Source organism: Onychomys torridus, chromosome 14 (assembly GCF_903995425.1).
Source record: "Onychomys torridus chromosome 14, mOncTor1.1, whole genome shotgun sequence".
NCBI classification, from domain to species: Eukaryota; Metazoa; Chordata; class Mammalia; order Rodentia; family Cricetidae; genus Onychomys; species Onychomys torridus.
This window is the reverse complement of record NC_050456.1, coordinates 46,966,053-46,987,155: the sequence shown is the minus strand read 5'-3', so window position 1 is coordinate 46,987,155 and position 21,103 is coordinate 46,966,053. Positions and strand designations below refer to the sequence as shown.

Sequence of the window (21,103 nt, the reverse complement as noted above, 5' to 3'; positions counted from 1 at the left end):
AGGCTGGCAGGAGAAGTGTCTGTTTATGGACAGCCAGGGTTACACAGTGAAATCTTGGTCTCAAAACTACTCCTTCTCCTTTTACTCTCATCCTTTCTCCTCCTTTCCGACCCTCTCTTCTCCAACCCTGATTTCCGTTCTTCTCCCCTTTGTCTTTTGACCTATGCCACTCTCAGTTTTCACCTACACTATGAATTGCCTCCCAACTGGTTTCCTGTTAGAAGAGAAGCCAGTCACCCTAGACCTCTATTCTCTTACACTAAAGAGGCATAATCATTTTACATGATTCATTCCTCTTTCCTCCTTTAGGTCATTGTTAGAATGTCATCTTCCTTAATGAATAGCCTATTTTACTTACAATGATTTTTTTCTGCCTAGACTATCAATCACCCTTCCTGGGTTTATTTTGATCCAGAGAACTTGTCTCTAATATTGTAAACTATCTATTTCCTTAGGTTTATGCTTCATCTTTAAGAGTCTCTATATATGAACTGTAAATAACCTTTTTGCAATCTTTTGTATCTTTATGATGGATTTCACGGTAGTGTGTGCACACCAACTGAGCTGCAGGATAAAATGGAAGTCAAGACAACATGCTGGAGCCAGCTCTCTCCTTCCGGCACTTAGGTTTAAACAAAGTCCTCGAGCTTGGTGGTGAGTACCTTTTCCCTCTAAGCCACTTCATTAGCCCATCATAGAGAACTTCTGATCTGTATTCCCAACGTCTTGAACAGCATAATATATATTAAATACTCAATTTGAAGAAGCATAAATTTCTCGGGAGGATTCTTTTTCTTTGGTTGTTCAAGACAGGGTCTCTGTGTAACAGCCCTGGCTGTCCTGGAACTCACAGAGATCTGCCTGTCTCTGCCTCCCATGTGCTAGGATTAAAGGCATGTGGCACCATTGCCCAGCAGGATTCCTTTTCTTAATCCCAAAGTCTCATAGTATTCTAAAAGCTCACACATATTTTAAGCTTGTAGATTAGCAGGTAAAGATACTAGTACCAACTTAGATAGGAGAGCTCTAACATACAATTAGTAAATTACAGCCTGTAAACAGGACTCTGCCCATTGTCTGTTTTCTCATATTACTGGCAATCTGAGAACCACCTTTACATTTTAAAATGATTCAAACAAACCAATAGAATAGCCTTTCAGGTCAAGTAAAAATTATATATGGAAGTTCAACTTTAGTGTTTGCAAAAATTATATAAAACATAGCCAGCCTCAATCAATCACTTGTAAACCTCTTTTGATTAGCTGTTCTCAAACTGTTTATTTCTTGTGCCATCTTGGGTATATTTAACCTCCTTTTCTGACCCAAGTTTTCCTTCAGTAGTCTCTGTAAAGTTACCTTAGTGGTCACAAATTCCTTAAACTTGTTTTTATTATGTAAAATGTTTCTCCTTTGCTTATGACTGATAACTATTCTTGGTACAGTAATTTGGGCTGGCATCTGTGATCTTTCAGAACATCAGTTCTGATAGGTCTGCCTTTATATGTGACTTGACCTTACTCTGCTGCAGGTTTCAATATCCTTTTTTTTGTTGTTGTTGTTCTGTACATTTAGTATTTTGATTATTATATGACATGGGGTTTTCTTTTCTGGGCTGGTTTAGTTGATGTTCTACGTACTCTTGTACCTGAATAAATATCTCTTTCCTTAGATTTTGGAACTTTCAATCATTTATAATACCTATGGCTGTTTTTTTGCTTCAGGGATGACAGAACTGGGTAGTTATGACATAAACTATATAGTTTCTGTAATCTATTTGCCATCTATATCTCAAAAAGTAAGTTCTATATCCAAAGCTATTTTATATTTATAAGACAAGGATATAACATAATCTGAGTAAAGCTAGAACAAATTGTTAATGCTATCAGTGATGCATCTCTAAGGAAAGGTGCGTTTATACTAGGATTTGCTTTGACTATTATATAAAAGCTATCTCTCAGTCTTCTAAATATTACTTATTTCTGACAGTTAAATTCATCTTCCTCAAAGAATCCCACCTGAAGAATGTACAGTATCAGTAAGCTTTAAAAATAGTGAAAGATAGTAAATGAAAAAAAGTAAATAGGACCTATAAACAGTTTCACATGTGTCATATAATTATCCATACTTCTAACTATACTATTTAAGAATAATGTGTATGATGTGAATCTCTTTTAAACCTAACCAGTGGAGTTATTATTAAATGATCCCATTATAAAAAGGCTACCTGTAAAATGGAGTTCTGTATAGCAAGCAAGAGATATATTACAGTAAGGAAATAAGTATAGTATAATATATATATCAATAATAAATATAAATAGTATAAGGAAATAACACAAAAACAATGATACATTTATTTATTTATTTTTTAATTTTATTTTGCTTTTTTCGAGATAGTATTTCTCTGTGTAGTTTTGGTACCTGTCCTGGATCCTGCTCTGTAGACCAGGCTAGCCTCGAACTCACAGAGATCTGCCTGGCTCTGCCTCCCGAGTTCTGGGATTAAAGGCATGACCACTGCCCGGCAGAATGACACATTTTAATAATACTAAAAACTAACCACTGTTTTTGTATAATTTACAATTTTGGAACCTATTTCAACTGAGTTCAAATACCTAATCTTCATGCCAAATTATTCTACGCTTTGTTAAAACCCTGTATAGAATCACTTCTTAATAGTGGCCTATCTTTTTCTCCATGAAGTCTCATCCTGAGGATTATTACATGAAAAAATATTAGGTTATTTGCTGCAAACTGACTGAAAGACGTGAAGAATATAAAGGAAAGATAACAAAATTGTCTCAGTGACATCCATCATTACAATGTCTTCATTCTTTAAAGATAATTTATTTTTTAAGTAAAGCAGACCTCTTAGAATCATTAACTGCTTCTTCTGTATTTTTGTTTTTATATTTAGTCAATCTTTCCCAGTGAAGTTAAACAGATAAAAGTAACCTTCCACAAAATTTGTTGCTCTATTCTAAGCATCCTTTGAAGGAACCTATATCTTACCTGTGTGCTATTAATAATATTTGAAATTGAAAATTAAAGAATATCAAATAATTCTTCATTTTATAAAAATTTACTTTATTTTTAGTTATGTGTATGTATGTGCACAAGAGTACATGTGCCCACAGAGGCAAGTGAAGTTGGAGTCACAGGCAGTTGTGACTAGCCCAATACAGAAAGAGTTAAACATGGGTCCTTTGCAAGAGCAACATGATCTTAACCCCTGAGCCATTTCTCTAGTTCTCTCCTTCATATTTAATAGCAGCTATGATTTTGCTATGTTCTAGTATAAGGAAATAACACAAACAAAATTACTAGAATAATCCAAAATAATTTTGTCTCTGAATCCATTTTTATTAATTCCTGTCAGGTCTCTATCATGTAAGAACATAAAATCACAAATATGCTGTCAGTTCAAAAAAGTGATACTATTTTGAGTTCATGGTAAATATGTGTATATATATTTGTTGAAACACTAGTAAATTTTGTGTAAGAAGTAATACATTTTATAGATGATATCTAATATAGAGATTAATTCACATTATTGATTTCCATCTATAGTGAAGTAAGGAATATTATCAATTCTTCAAACTAAGACAATGTCTCTAGCTAAATCTGTGTTTAGTGTTAATATCAATAAAAGGTTTATTCTTATTTTGTTTTTAATTGTATAAACATGTATCTTGTGAGACTATTCTGTTATTCTAGCCTCTGTTCATTTATAACAATACATGTGCAAGTGTTAGCTGGAAAGTAATTTCATCAATTCGTATACTCTATTAGTCAAGATAAAATAAGGGTTTGGCAGGTTCACTCTGTTGTTTCCTTTGCCTCTCCTACAACTACACTGTTGTGTTTAGCCTGCTTAGCCTTTGTTTTCCCTCCACAGGGGAATCTTTTCGATATTTAAGCAACCACTATTCGCTTATACTTTAAGCTACAGCTCTGTTGACAGTGCAGACAATATTAAAAGAAAGGCAGCTATAGCTGTACGTGTCTGCACTCCCAGATCCTCAGGAGGTGAGGCAGGAAGACTGACTTAGCTCAAGACCCCTCAGCCAGCACGGACAACACAGGGAGGCAAATGCTACTTTGGGAGCTGGCTGTGGTTTGGATATGGTTTCTTCTCCCAGGAGTTCATTCGTTAGAGGCTTTTCATTAGTGGGGTGATACAGAGCAATGATATGAAACTTTTAAAAAGTGGAACCTAGTAGGTGGGATACTGATTATGGATGTAGGTGCCTTCAAAAGGGATTTGAAAAGCCTTTGTATGTCCTTTTGAGTTCTCCCAAGGTTGTGTTGTTTGATAAGCCTAAACTGCTTCCTGCCTGGTAATCATTTACATTCCTGCTATGATTCTATCCACTATTAGACCCACATTAGAGACCAAACCAACAAGGCTGCCCAACCTTTGCTCTCAGTCTTTTATACTGTGGGCTAAATAAATATTTATTTAATAAGTTACACAAACCCAAGTGTTCACTTTTTATATTAACAAAATATGAATAAAAAATGGCTTATGTATATTAGCTTACATGATTATTTTGAGTTAAACACTCAGCGTTCATCTTCAACATAACAAAACTAGGTACAAAAAGTACAATTTGCATAAACTGTATAAAGTCACATATTAGTAAAAAGTGGCTCTAACACTTAAACCCAGAAAAAGTCTGTTTTCTCCACATTGCTTTATAAAGAGCTACATGGACAACACTACAATTCTAATAAGAACTCCAATTAGAAAGCAAGCATACCATAATTTGTATGATCTCTCTTCCCCATGAGGGAATTATGAAAGCTTAGAATACAATCTCCCATAGAAAAGGTATGCCATTAAAATATATATTTAAGAAAACTGAAGATATTATTTTATTTGTGGATTGTTTACATATAAAATGTTTCAGATTACCTTGTTTTCAAAATTCTGATGTAAGAAGCAATGTATATTTTTGTTTTAAATTATACGTATTATTAACCAGTATGTTTTGATCATGTTCATTCCCAACTTGTCCCCTTAAATCCTCCCAGATCCACTCCCATCCTTCCCTCCCATCCCTCCCAACTTTGTCTCTTTCTTTATTAAATTCAATAACCTAGCAAATCCAGTCTGTGCTGTCTATATACTTCCTGGTGTTACCCATTCACTAGAACATCATGGCCAATTTATCATGGTCCACATACTTAAAGAAAACTAGTTGCTTTCTCTCAGAAGCCATCAACTGTCCATATCTCCTTAGTTAAGGGTTGGGGCTCATGAAATCCTCACTAAACCATGCTATAATGTTAGTAAGCTTGCTCTTGTATAGGTCTTGTGAAGAGAACCACACCTGCTGTGAATTCATAGGTGCAGTGTTCCCATCATTTTCAGAAAACACTGTCTAGAAGTAATGTATTTCTCCATCTTTTATGTTGCTAAGTGGAATAGAAGCCTTTCATTTTGATGTTTATTATTATTATTATTATTATTATTATTATTATTATTATTATGTTTTAATTTTATACATCAGCCATGGTTCCCCTGTCCTCCCCCCTCCCACCCCCACCTCCACCTTCCCCCCCAGCCCCTCCCCTCCATTCCCATGTCCTCCAGGACCAAGACACCCCCGGGGATTCATTTAAACCTGGTGGATTCAGTACAGGCAGGTCCAGTCCCCTCCTTCCAGGCTGAGCATGTGTAAGCCCAAGGTTCCAAATAGCCAGCTCATGCACCAAGGACAGGTCCTGGTCCCATAGCCTGGGTGCCTCCTAAACAGATCAAGCTATTCAATTGTCTCAATTATCCAGAGAGCCTGATCTAGCTGGGGGCTCCACAGCTGTTGGTTCATAATTCATGTGCTTTCTTTCGATTGGCTATTTGTCCCTGTGCTTTTTGCAATCTTGGATTCAACAATTCACACTCTTGTGGTCCTTCCTCTTTCTCACCAGATGGAGCTCCAGGTGTCCATTTTGATGTTTTTAAATGGAAACTCACCTTTAATTAATGTATTTAGGTGATTCTATACCTTTAAATGTATAGAATTAAAGGTAAATTCTATATCTTTAATTTCCCCACTGGCTTTATTTTCCAATTGAGCTTTTCTTATTGATGTATAGGCCGAGGAAAGAGCACAAATTCAGAGAAAATTTATGGCTGGAGGGAAAGATAATGAAAGGTAATGTAAAGTACAAGACTTAGGGGGAGAAAATGTAGTATTCCTTAACCTATGCCATTATACAAAATTAATTTCTTCTTAAGCATAGCCAAGAGCAGGAGAAGGACTAGTAGGTAAGTCATAATGTAGTCAATGTATCTTAATCTGTTTGGGCTTTCAATCAACTAGGATGGTTCCAGCAATGAACATTTAGGAAGAAATATTGACTGAGATGTTCAAGCAAAAGGTAGAGAATGATAAAATGAATACATTCAGCCTTTAAATCTGAAGGCCATTAGTTTCCTGAAATTCTGATACTGTGATTTCTTCATAATTAGAAACAATAATTTTAAAGAAAATGGTATATATAGAAGACAGAGAATAGTCAGTATTTATTGATTGTCTTGATTCTGAAAAGTACTGACTGAAATTCACAAACAAATCAATGAAGTTGAAATGCACTTCTCAGCAGCTCAAATTTTGTGCACAAATAATGGTAAGGACAATTCTAGGCTGGCAGACTAAATCAGGACTCTTCTTTCCTTCACTCCTTTGTCCTTCTGTCTCTCTGTCCTGCCCCAACCCCGTGTGAGAACTCATGACTAGGCCTTCATTCATGATAGCCAAGCACTTTACTTCTGTATTATGATCACACACACGTGCCTCCCCCTTAAAAAATGAGGATATAAAAATCTGCCTACAAAATAAACAATTAGACTTGTTTGTTGATATGTCCTAAAGAAATGTGAAATTAGACAGGGTCCATGTTGTGTGTATATGTGTAGTACTTACATGTGCATGTGTGCATGGAGTTCAATGTGTGTTGTTTGCCCCAACTGCTCTCCATCTTATTTCATAAGACAAGGCCTCTTGCTATATCTTGACCTTGGTGATTCAGAAAGATTATCTAGATGGCCAGCACACTCTAGATATCCTCCTGTTTGCGCCCGAACAGACAAGGATTACAAGTGTGTGTCATCATGCACACTTGTTATGGGGTTTTGGAGATCTGAACTCAGGCTGTCATGCTTTATAAATAAAGAACCTTACCAACTAGGCCATCTCTCTATCTCCAAGGGTACATTTTAAGTTCTGATGGCACGATTTTAACATCTTATCTGGTCATAGTGCATTTATAAGTTGTTATTTCTAAGGAATCTCTCAATTATGATGATTACTTTTTCTTATTTCTACATTGTGCTACTATAAGCAGCATACATAAGTCTAGATTACCCATCATTATATATAATGGTATGTTCTCTGTTCTAAGCCAAAAGATTTTAAATTTGTATTCATAGACAGTCCCATAAATTTAACTTTTTCCTTACTCCAATCAGTAAGTAAAACCTTCTCTTGGTGTTTGAAACCAAATGTTCTTCTATCACTTTAAATTATTAGATACTCAACTGTTTTTATATAAACAAACAAACAAACAAAATAATCAGCTCTTTTGGCATGAAATGGCCGTGTATTTCTGGCATTATATTTTGATTGTTATGATCTGTCATGTGACCATATACTTTAGCAATATATATAGTTTAGCACTAAGCTCAGTAATGGTCAAGGTGCTTCATAAATATCTGTTAAGTTTAATAGAGATAAGGAGTGAAGTTGTTAGCTGTGTAGAAGCTCATAAATACATTTGAGTTCTAAAATAAATGTGTTTTTCAAAATTAATTAGAAACTCTACCAATAAAGAGGGCTACTACTGTTTATGCCAATGTAAGAGTTATATATCAAAATATTATATTGTATGCAATACTCATGCATAATTTTTGTACTTGTTTGTATGTGTGTATACACTATGTATGTTCACGTATATGGGTGAACTAGGCCATGGAATTACATGTGGAGGCAAAAGGTCAGCATCAGGTATCTTCCTCTATTGCTCTTCATCTCATTTTTTGAGACAGGCTCTCAATGAACCTGGAGCTACTCATTTATACTAGACTGCCTGATTAGTGAGCTCCCAAGATCTGCCCTTCTACACCACTGCCAATCCCAATGCTGGGATCCAAACTCAGGTCCACATGCTTATGTTTCAATTTTCATATATGAGTCAATGATAAATTTAATTTAGGTGGTAGCTATTGATAAAAAGCTATCTTTTCACACATCTGAGACATTTCAAACCAAGTTCTAGAAACTTAAACTAATAATACAATTAAAGACCTAAGAAGAAAATAAGTGAAGCTACAATAAATAAATAGCTCTGTAAACGTTAGAGGCAGGTTACAGAAGCTAGTTAAACTAGGTACACAAATAATTCTCACAGCATGCAGATTATTTTTGTTTGTCTGTCTGATGCCTTAATACAATAGTAGGAAAATGTCAACTGACATCCTTATTTTGTAGACATACTAAACAGAGTCTATTATTGACTATTTTCATTATTTACTGTTATGAACAACTCTGAGAGAAAGATATTAGTGAAGTCAGTTCAAATGAAAATTTATGCTTAAATAGCTTAACTGGCCTTAAATTTTATACAAACTAGTACAGCCAGTGATCAAACCCAGGTATTTCTGACAAAAATATGTAAGTTTTTATACTCATTCTATTGTTTCTTCACATGTTTGGTCAAAAATACAGCATGAGAACACAGTTCCTAAGTCTCGAGCCACTACATGAAAACTATAGGATAGCTCCTTAAAACGACCTCAAATATAGCTAGCAAATCTGAACACAGAGATCTTCATATCAGTTATTTCAAGCATAAAAGTTTTGAGTATTTTGCTCTGTATGTAATTTTATATTGTCACATGATTCTACTTACAAAGAAAAGATTTGAGATATTCACAACCTTAATTAATTATGTTTGCTTTTAATTTTACTATGGTTAACTGCTATGTCTTTCTTTTAAACTAACAACAGAGAACTATAAAAGAATATTCATACAATGTGTATTTTTTATTGTGTGCCTCTGTGTGTGTGTGTGTGGGGGCCCTCAAAGGTCATAACATATTTTCCAGTTAAATATTCTAAAGTACCAATACATAATACATGTAGTGAATTAATCAATGGCTTCTAAAAAACTGATAGGTGGCTAAAAGTAAATGAATAATTCAAATGATTTATGTTAGAAATAAAATTTTCTTTATAAGACAAATAAAGATGTTAGTTTTCCTATGCTTCTGAAATAAAGAAAGGGAGTGTTTAAAATGGTGGATGTTAATTTGTAGGTAAAATTGTTAAATGTAAATTCTTACTTTCAATAGAATAAAAAAATTGAGACTCATTAAAAGGTAATTAGTAACTAACATCAATTTTATCTTCATTATAATAACTCACTGTATTCTTGTTTTCCAAGAATTATGAGAGAAGATTAATGGTTGGGTAAAAAAATATCTGGTTTATAGTATACACAATTAAAATTCTTAAAAATATGAACATGAAGAAGTTGAGGCAAAACAAATGTTTATATAATAAATAGCACTAATTTTTGTTTTACAAAATGGATATTTTATGGAAATGATTCCTAACTACCTAGGTTGTACTACAGGTAGAAAAGCTTAGTTAATAATCTGTTCCAAAAACATCTAAAGTAGGCTGTAAACATGTTTTCTGAAACTCACATTACTTTGCCCTAAACCCTTGAGTTTCCTTTGTATGAGGTCTGAATTCTTCCTCATTCAACATCAGCTATCTTGACAGGGGCTTCTTTATTGTCATGATAAACTGTTGGTTAAAAGAACACATTCCGCCATACACAAATGTAAAGTCCATTTGTATCTCTTTAAAAAAAGTGAAAGTTAGATTTAGCTTATAGCTACTCAAAATTATACTTTCTTGAAAGCTTAGCTATTTTCCTTTCTTAAGATTACTTCATAATGATTAATAACACGGTTGTCAAGAGACTCCGCAAAAAATAATTATTTAACTGTAAGATTTCATGTAACAGTAAGTCTATTTCATCAAGTTTAAAATTTCAAAATCTTATTTAGAATAAAAGACATGTTCTTCTTTATAGATAGTCTATTGGGGCAATAGAAAAATATGCACATTTCAAAAGGGCAGAAAAAAATCTTTGTTACTTCTAAAATGAAAAGATACAGATAGTCAACCTAAAAGATTCCGGTTACTATACAATATAGCTGGAAGTCTGGAAATTTTAAAGCTGAGTAAGATGGCTTATGTCATCTAGCAGGCCAGGGGTTGGCAAGTTTGTGTAAGAGATCAATCAGACAGCAAAATTTCACTGCGGCTTCACAGACTATCCAGTCTTAGTTACAACTACTCAGCTCATCCACTATGATCATAGATGGCATATAAATGATGTATGTGTTCCAAATACACTTTAGTAGAGAATAATGAAATTTAAATTCCAAAGTACAATATGTCAAATAATATCTTTAAAATGGTTTTTAGTCATGTGAGGATGTAATTACCTTTCATAGTTAACAGGATATGCAAAGATGTGTCAGGCAGGATTTGGCCTATATCAGATTCTGAGTAATAAATCAGGGTATAAATCTTAATTCTATTGTAGCCTAGCCTCAAAAAGTTCTGAAAGATGATTTTTATTTTGTGAATAGTAAGCAGCTTAATATTTTCTCACTTATTAAAATATTATCAAATACCTTAATAATTATATAGATACTCTACATACCCCTTAACCTTTTAATCTGGCCTAGAATAAAAAAAAATCTATAATTAACTTTTAATTTCTAAGAATAACATAAGATTCTTTTTGGACACAAATGATTAAGCAATAAGTGAACATAAAGAGCTAACAAATAGCAATGATTTCTTGTGTTCATAGAATTTTATAATTCTTAGCATTTTATAGTACAAATTAATTACCCAACCATGAGGTCAAAGAAATGCAATACATCTGAAAATGTAAAAATTTCATATTAAAATAAAGCTAGAAAGTTAAAGACTGTGATTATTATATAGGTTTTGATAGCATCCTACATTTAAGATGAAAGTAAAAGGCATGTAGCCATCAAATGAACCATATTCTATGATACAAGGCTAAAAAAAAGTAGAAACAAATCCACAGTTTAGGGAAAATAAATGCGGATAGCCTTAAGGCTGTAACATGAAACCACTTTATGGACTTTTCTATTTCCATTCTCCTTTTTGAACAGAATTAGAAAGAAATCAAAGCTGATTAAAATTTATTTCATTTACAATTCAATACAATGGGCAATAAGTTTGGTTTGCTTCATTTCCTTTATTCTATTTCTCATTTTCATTCTTCATGTGTTTTCCCTAATAGCACAAACATATGATCAATAATTGTTTTGTAGGTTTGTATATCAAACTAACTGACAATTAATAATTATAAAATAGTAGTTTCATAAGAAAGGAATTGCATTATTTTGTAATTGTCAAATGAGTAATTGGATCAGTTAAGCTCTGAAACTATTTTAAAAATTTGTTACTTATAGTAAGTAGTATATGGATAAATGTGCCTAGCAACCCTCTCTACTCTGTTGGGTACAAGTATACAAGACAATCAATATATAAACAAATAGTTATATAGTTTAAGGAGAAAATTAAAATTTTAATTTCTATTGTACATGTTCTATATTTTAAATAGTATAGGAAATGTATCTACTTAAGGGTATAAAGAAAATGGAAAATTGTTTTGGAGGCTCCAATCTTTTTTTAAAAGTTTATTTATTAAATCCTTTTAACAGTTTTCTCACAGATATGCCTATCAGATATACCCTTATATATGTAAAATATAAAGTGATATAAACAGTAAAGGTCAAGTATTAGTAATCAAATAAATCACTGGTTTAAGAAAAGATACTGGGTTTACATAGATATGGACTATAAGCTTAATGCTTTATCTTGGTAGTTACAACATACATAAAAGATTACAAACACATCTCTGTGTGGGTTTTTTGTTTGTTTTGGTTTGGTTTTTTTGGTTTTTCAAGACAGGGTTTCTCTGTGTAGCTTTGTTGCCTGTCCTGGATCTCGCTCTGTAGACCAGGCTGGCTCTGCCCGCCCTGAGTGCTAGGATAAAAGGCATGTGCCACCCAAGCCTGGCTATTTCTGTGTGTGTGTGTGTGTGTGTGTGTGTGTGTGTGTGTGTGTGTGTGTGTGTGTTTTAAGTAATTATCTAATATTTAAGAATAAAATGCTGTTGAATTTCTGACAAAGTCATAGTGAGCATCTTATCAATAAATAGTATTAAAAAGAGGAAATAAAAATAAAATATAAAAATACTAGAATACCATACATTTCAGAATTATATTTATATAAAGATGGGAAAAGATCACATATGATGCTTAGTGGATAAAATTACATAATTTCTCAAGATTTTGAAGATTTCATGGCTAGATTCTGAATTAGTTATTAAGACCATATTTGTTTGTTTGACAGTTTTACAAAACCCTCCCCAACAACTTGGTATTTACATAGCAAATAAAAAAGTTTTTTAACCATTTTAAGCAAACTCATACAAAATGTTAGGAGTGGTTTTCATCAATGCTCACAGCTTAACTTTTAAATGTGTATAATTATATGAAAGTGAGTATGAATATAGTTCATCCACCCAGAAAAGAGTATCACGGGGAAGAGATGCCAAGGAAAAGGGATGAACAGGATGACAGACAACAACTGAATGCAGGGGACACGAACTGCAAATGGGACACTTGAGGCAGAAGGGTGGGGGCAGACAAGAGGTGGGGGGCAAAGTAAAAGAGAATAAACCAAAACAAAGTATTATGAAAATGCCATAATGAAACCTCTTATGTTAATTTTTTAAAAATTCAATGAAAGCTGGGAAGGGAGAGATGTCTTAGTGGTTGGTCCCAACACCCAGATACGTATCTCACAACCACCTGTAATTCCAGATTCAGGAGATTGACACCCTCTTCTGAATTCTGTGAGTGCCTGCACTTGTTTGTGTGTGTGTGTGTACACATATGTGTATATATGCATCTAAGTATATATACATATACTTCCATAAGCATACATATGGAAGCATATGTATATATATATGCACATATATACTTAATATATATGTACCCTACCTCCATATATCTATACCAATAAATAATAAAAATAATCTTTAAAAATGAATGTTCACAGAAAATGGATAATTCCATTTCCCTCATTTTAAGAAAATTAAAAGAGAGGGGTTAAATGACTAATCCCTGGTTCTTCAGGTAGAATACCCCAAACTCCTGAAATCCCTTGAGTAATAGGACTGAGCACCTTTTGCTATCCATTAAAAGTCTCTAACTCACTAAGAGGATCTCCATAATCTCTAGATAGTGCTGGTCGTCAAAAACACTGAATTACTAGAAGGTTGAAACTTTCAGCCTCACTCATTGATGGGGTGGAGGTTGAGTGCTACAAAGGCCATTGAGCATTAAATTCCCATTGCCCAAACTTGATGAATGCATTTGGGTGTTGTAATTGTTTTGCATCTGTACAAAGCATGGCGTTTCTGTTAGTAGTCTCTCCTATATATGGAATTACGCCTGTCTTCAATAAAGCGATAAAGCTGCTTCTGAGTTGTGTATCTTTAACAATTAAGTTTTGTGTGCCATTCTAGCTAACAATTTTTTGACAGAGAAAGAGTATGTGAACCCACAGACATTTTAGAAAAAATAAGACAAAATATACATAATCTACAAGATTTATTGATGATATCAGATGTGAAGACAGTCTTGTGGTATGGAGCTTTAAACTTGGACAAAAAACAACTCCAAGTCAAAATCAAAATTTTTTTTTTTTTCAAGATAGGGTTTCTCTGTGTAGCTTCGCACCTTTCCTGGAACTCGCTGTGGGGACCAGGCTGGCCTCGAACTCACAGAGATCCGCCTGCCTCTGGCTACAGAGTGCTGGGATTAAAGGCGTGCGCCACTACCACCATCACTGCCCAGCGTCAAAATCAAATTTAATTGAGAGGAAAGGCAACTTGTGTATAACGAATTGAAGAACTAATTAGTGTGAGAAAAAAACTTCCCCACATGTATCATTAATGTAAATGAATATAGCCCACCTATGGTTACCTTGTTGGTCAGTGGAAGAGAAAGAATTCATGGATAATGAGATTATAGGAAACAAGATATAAACTATTTCCTTACAATTAAAAATAACACCATTATTTGCTTATGAATGAATATTATGGTAATATTTTTGTTTTTCTGATGTAAAAATAAATAGTAATGTGAACATAACAAATCATCATGCTAAAACTATAGGCTTATTATACAAACTTAATATCACTTAAATAACAGCCAAATTCTAAAAATCAATACCTTCATATAGGTAGTCTACTTACAAATAAAACAACATAAAATATAACCACAACTCTGCAAAGACAGTTTTGCTGCCAAGTGTACTTTTTTCAGTTAGTCTCACATTATAAAATGGACAAATGACTACCTCACATTAGGTGTCAAGTTAGGACATAGAAACTAAATAGATTCATGAGGATGATCATTTGACTTACACAGCTGAAGTTAACACTATCATAAAACAACTCTTGAGAATGTTTTAAATGAAAATAAATTTTATTTAAAATCCCAATTATAATAATATAAAAAACGATACTAAAATGGGAGAATGGTCAATAAAAATTTTAGGCCTTTTTTTAGAAAATTATACAGTAAAAGTATATAGTAGTTCTCAGAATTTAGAAGTATAGTCTATGGACTAAAAACTTTTATGCCACATAAGGATTTTTTGGAAAAACAAATTGTGGAGATCTAGTGCAGTATTACTCAATTATACACTGTAGGGGAGAGGCCCAGCAATCTGTATTTATGCGTGCATTCTTGTGTACTCTAATGCTGACCAAAATTTTAAAATATATAAAGACAACCATTATTTAATAAATGAAGAGAAAAAATCCCTGATAATAATAAGGTAGTAGATACAATAGTATATTGGTTTGGAAATAAAAAAGCATAGTTAATATTAAGTTGAAATGGAGCCAGAAACATTTATTTGAAGGTTAAGTCATAATGGTAATATAAGTTTCCACTACTCTACAGTAATAACTGACATTTGTGGCTTTTTAAAAAAGAAATTAATGACTCTCTCCCTGTATTCATGTTTTATTCTTTCCCTAATTTTCTGCCTGGGTTGAAGATACTCCTATGCCATAAACTATTGGCATTTGTTATGTTGCTTAGATTATTAAATTCTGCATTTAAATGTTCACACTTAAAATATGGAACATATAGCGCATTTTCATCAATTTAGTGTAAATTTAGTATAAATATATAGCAATTATTTACTGTACTTTGAGACAAATGACAAAGATACTTCAAAAAGAGGGAAGCCAGATCCAATTTTGAATTGCAATGGTAAAAATTTGCTACAACCTCCTGAAGTGTAGTTGCCACCAAACAAATGAAAGACTAATTTCCAGAACAGTTCAAAGTTCTTCATATTCAACAATTTCATGGGTAAATTGAAATAAAGTCAAGAAATACTTTTTTAAAACAATTCTAAAGTCAAATATTTGTATTGTCATCTCCATGAGTAATAGTTTTGCCTATAAAAGTCATAGAAAAAATTGAAAAATGGAAATGGTAAAAAATAACGTAACTAGTATATTCCTGGAATATGAGAAAGGCACTCTATCTCACCTCTGGAGTGACATCTCGCGGTGCAAACCCTGTTCCTCCAGTTGTTAGTATCAAATTAAGTTCCTTCTCATCACACCAGTCTATGAGAGTCTCCTAAAAGAAAACAAACACACAGAAGAACTTACGTGCTTGCTCAAAAATCTAAATAATCATCTCACAGACAGCATGGAAACAAGATTCTTTCAACATGGAATAAAGACTTTTTTAAGGACAATTCCTGAAAAGTTTAACCCTTGACCAAAATACAATTTAATTTGGGATATTTATTCTCTTGATTATAGAAAATGAAGACACAAGCACCAAACCTAAGGAAGTGTCTTAGACAAGAAACGGCATAGTTTATCGTTTGTTTGTTATGTACTCTTCTATGGCATACCTAAAGGTCTTTTCAACATTACAAAATAGTTTCCAGTTTAAAGAAGTTGAGAACTATATGCTAATCACAACATCTTATTACTTGACAACAACATCACCCTAGTACATAAATATTCATACTGTAATTATAAATTCAAGAAAATAGTCTCATACCTTTTTCTATGATGGATTCAAAATGAGGAAAAATGTTCATAGGCTCATGAACTAGAAGTAAAAGAACTAGAGTTCAAACTACACTTGCTAGAATCTCAATTATTTTTATATTTTGCCCATTAATGAATAAATATTTTTGGTCAATTTGAAGTAAGGTAAGTTTTGAACCTTTCAATATTAGCTTTACAAGAATTTCTTAAAAGAAAGCAGAACTTAAATGATACTTGGGTCCCACTTCTAGACTACGGTTTGTGTTAGAATGAACCCAGGGTAGAAAAAATAATCCTAAATAATAAAAGAACTGTTGGGATGTATTTAACATCCCTGACCTCAAATTGTACTAGAGAGCTATAGTGATAAAAACAGCATGGTATTGGCACAAAAACAGACATATTGACCAAGGGAACTGAGTTGAAGAACCAGACATGAAATCACAAACCTGTGGACAATTTACTTTTGATAAGGAAGCCAGAAATGCACCCTTGAAAAAAATGACAGCATATTCAATGAATGATGATGGTCAAACTGGATGGCTGCTTGTAGAAGAATGCAAATCGATCCATATTTACACTCTGCAGAAAATTCAAATCCAAATGGATCAAAGACCTCAATATAAAACCAGATATACTGAACATGGCAGAAGAGAAAACGGAAAAAGTCTTGAACTCACTTGCACAGGAAAAGACATTCTGAGCAGAACACCATTAGCACAGGCACTCAGATCAACAATTAATAAATGGGACCACACTAAACTGAGAAGCTTCTGCATGGCAAAGGACACCATCATCAGACAAAGCAGCAGACCACAGACTGAAGAAAGGATTTTTTTTTTTTTTTGACGAATCTGATAGAGGATGAAGATCAATAAAATGAATGTGGAGCAAAAGAAACACTTATCCACTGCTGGTGCGAGTGGAAAGTTATACAGTCACTATGGAAATCAGTGAGGTGGTTCCTGAGGAAAATCAAAATTGATCTACCTCAAGATCCAGCTATACACTCTTAGACATATACTCAAAGGATGCTTCATGTTATCAGAGACACTTGGCCAACCCTGTTCATTTCTGCTCTATTCATAATAGCCAGAAAATGGGAACAACCTAGATGTCCCTCGACAGATGAAAGGATGGAGAAAAATCTGGTACATTTATACAATGGAATATCAGCCCTTAAAAAATAAAATCATGAAATTTGCAGGTAAATGGATCAGACCAGAAGAAAAAAAAAAGAAAACATCCTGAGTGATGTGACCCAGACCCAGAAAGATAAATATGGTATTTATTTGCTTATAATACATGTGGATATTAGCTATTAAATCAATGATAACCAAGATATAATCAGTTGAACCAAGGGACTGGGAGACAGATGGATTTCTGTAGGAAACAAAATAGATAGTTATGGAAGAACAGTGTATATGTGGGTGGCAGGATGGGCTGGAATAAGAGGATCAAGTGGGGAGGGGGAAGGAAGAGAGGGACGAGGGAGGAAATACAGGGAATGAGAGAAAATTGAGGGCAATTGAGTGGAAGTATGGAAACCCAATACAGTAGAAACTTCCTAAATAACAGGAGATAGAGCAGAGCCCTAAGTAGACATCTCTTGTCACTAGTATTGGAAATCCAAGCTTCCAGTATTGGAAATGGGTTACATTTCACTGAGTTATCAGCCAATGGGGTGCCATGGGAACCCCAAAAAGAACCCAGGCTGTTGGCAAAGCTATAGGCTGCTTGCCACCACCTGACAGTGAGGCACTGTTGCTGAAGACAACACCTACAGAACTCATTGAGCACAGAGGAGTCAAGCTAGTGCTTTCCTAAAGCCTTCACTGTGATTGACTATGTGCTGGTACTTGAAAGTACTGTACATGCTACCAAAGGAGAAAGGCAGCACCAACCTACTCAAAAAGTCTTCCATCTAGGATGACCTACCTGCAAGATGTGCTTGCTAGTGCAATAGTGACACCAAAGTAGTGGGAATAATGAACTAATATCTGATTGGATTTAAGGCCCAGCCCATGAGATGGAACCCATCCCATACACTAATCAAGTGGCCAAGAACCTAAGACCAGATAGTCCAGTGACTTAGAGGAAAACCAAATGCTACTGTTCATCTAATGGAATGTAGAAATAAAGACTCCAAGTGACAGTCTGCTATACTCAAAAATCAGTGCCTTGCTCTGCCATCATCAGAAACACTTCTTCCTGCAGTAGAAGGGAACAAATACAGGGACAGACCCACACAGCCAGAAAATATGCAGAGAGTAAAAGACCTCATACTCAGCCCTAAATGGGCTCATTCCCCTCAGAGCTTAGGGAACCCCATGGAAAAGAAGGGGGTGGAAAGAATGTAAGAGCTAGAGAGGACTGAGGACACAAAGGAAACAAAGACCTAAACAGAGCAGGGCAAATGCACATATAAACTCATATAGGCTGAGGCAGTCTGCACATGGCCTTCAGGGCCCTGCACTAAATAGGGTCCAGAACTGAAAAGGAGAACTGGACACATGCTCCCATTCCTAAAATAAAACCTATCTCTCAGCAGGGTGGTGGTGGTGCACGCCTTTAATCCCAGCACTCCGGAGGCAGAGCCAGGCTCTGTGAGTTCAAGGCCAACCTGGGCTTCCAAGTGAGTTCCAAGAAAGGCACAAAGCTACACAGAGAAACCCTGTCTTGAAAAACCAAAACCAAAACAAACCAAAACAAACCAAACAAACAAAACCCAAACTACCTCCATTTGATAACAGCTCCAAATGAACATTTCGTTTTCTCCAAGGGAGTCTCATGGGGGAAACAAACTACTTTTAAAGGTAGACCAATATCCCAGCAGCAGATGGCCACTAGAAAACAAACTCAATGGGATTTTTGAATGTTCCTTGTTCCATAATGTCATGTCAGGGCCTCTTCTTTTTCTTTAATTTCATTTCCCTCCCCACAGATCCTTTGCATATAGATAATACTTTTTAGTTTTGTGTATTATGAAATTCCTCAAAGTATAAATTAATGGGTCTTAGATCTATATTTGTTTCTTGTACCTTTTCTTGGTTTCTTCCTTCTTTTTGTTTTTAATTCTATTTTTTTGTTTTTGTTTTATCTTATATTTTATTTTATTATTATCCTTGAGATGCCTGCTTGTTTTTAAAGACAGACAGAAAAGGGAATGGATCCTGGCAAGACGCGAGATAGGGTAGAAAGAGGTGAAACCACAATAGAATATATTATATGAAAAAAATCTAAGAAATCTAAGGATATATTGTATGAAAAAATTTAAGAAAATTAAAAGGAACATTCTAGGCCCCAAGGAGCCATGCAGTTATTGACTCATTAACTCATTTATTTAAAAAGAAATTGTTTCATGAAATATATTTATTCAGCCTCATCACTAAACAACAAGAGTGCAAATACTTAAATAAAAGTCTTTGTCTCACATGTTCATTCAAAATAGAAGACCTGTGAGCATGTTGTTTTCTAGAACTCCTATCAGAAGTATCATTGGAATACTGGTATCACTATCATCTGGGAGCTTTTTGGGAATAAAGAATCTCTCTGTTCCTTTCAAAGATCTATGGAATGAGAACTAGCACTTTTGGAGATTCCTTAAAGTATTGTATATGTATACTTAGTCATATGAAGTATGCCTTTCTAACTATATATCACTACAGATTTTCCGAGATATTTTCTATCATTATTAAGATAAAAAGTTTATCTTAAGTAGTCATTTATCTTAGCAATTTATCATATTTAACTTAGTAATTTGAGGCATCTTAATTAGAAAGCAATTTGTCCTACTGTGCTTGTTTTTGCACCTGTATAATCTCTTTCATGCTTAAACAGGCCTTAGTATTTGCCTGTCTCAACTTTTTAATCTTTATTCCTGAAATGACTTAAAATTAAGCTCAACATTAAGGCCTGGATGTTGTTCAATTATTTTTTTCTGATGTTCATATAATTAACTGAAACTTGAAATAAGAAAGGGAACTGAAAAGAAAATGTAATAATGCTAATAATGTTGTTTTTCATAGATAGATTTAACCAATCTAATATTTGGTTTAAAAATATAAACATATAGTAAGCCATAATATATACTTTTAAATAATAATTAACCATACTAAAGTAAAAACATGTTAATGAAATCTATTAGTGGTTTATCCGTTTTTTAATTTAGAAGGATCTTTATTTACCATATATGATCTCTGCAAAAGTAAAAACCTTCAAAGCCAGGTATGATGTGGTGGTACATGCTTACAATACTCAGTACTCAGGAGGCCAACAATGGTGGATTACAAATTTGAAACTTCATTATCTTATCTTCCCTCCCACTAGTAATGTCCACTTGTCATACTCTCTCTTCTACCTATATTTTTTAAATATAGATTCTGTATATACGTGAAAGCCTACAACATTTGTCCTTCCGAATCTGGACATATATTACAGTGATGTTCATCAGTTCCATACACTCAAATACTGTCTGTACAAAACAAAGACTCAAAAACTTTTAAGTATGCCCAAAGAGCTAAAATTAACCATAGGCAAAGGACTAAAGAAGATCAGGAAAAACCCATCTGCATAAAATAAGCATATCTAAAAAATGTAAGTTATGAGGAAAAAACAGCCCCCTTTTTCTTCTCATTCCATTATATTTCAGTAGTTTTACTCTCAGAACTATTTTGTCACTCAATATGAAAAAAAGATCAATTTACAACTAACAGCAGAAACTGGAAGTAGTTAATGCAAAAAAAAAGAATGCAATAATGCTAACTCAGAAATAAATATACGTGTATTCTATTGATGCACTTATGTATACCAAAAACCTATTGATAAACACAAAGCAACAGCAACAGCAACAACAACAAAACAGTGATCTCTTATTTCT

At 33.9% G+C, this 21,103-nt stretch overlaps 1 protein-coding gene across 21 annotated transcripts in view; it reads right to left on the bottom strand.

The window, feature by feature from the left end:
* The window catches only part of Gphn (gephyrin), a 396,859-nt gene that overhangs the window by 240,823 nt on the left and 134,933 nt on the right, over nt 1–21,103 (bottom strand). For all 21 annotated transcript variants that reach the window (XM_036205531.1, XM_036205519.1, XM_036205528.1 and 18 more), the window contains exon 4: nt 15,707–15,799. In XM_036205531.1, coding sequence (XP_036061424.1) covers nt 15,707–15,799 — 93 coding nt within the window. The remainder of the gene's footprint in view (nt 1–15,706; nt 15,800–21,103) is intronic.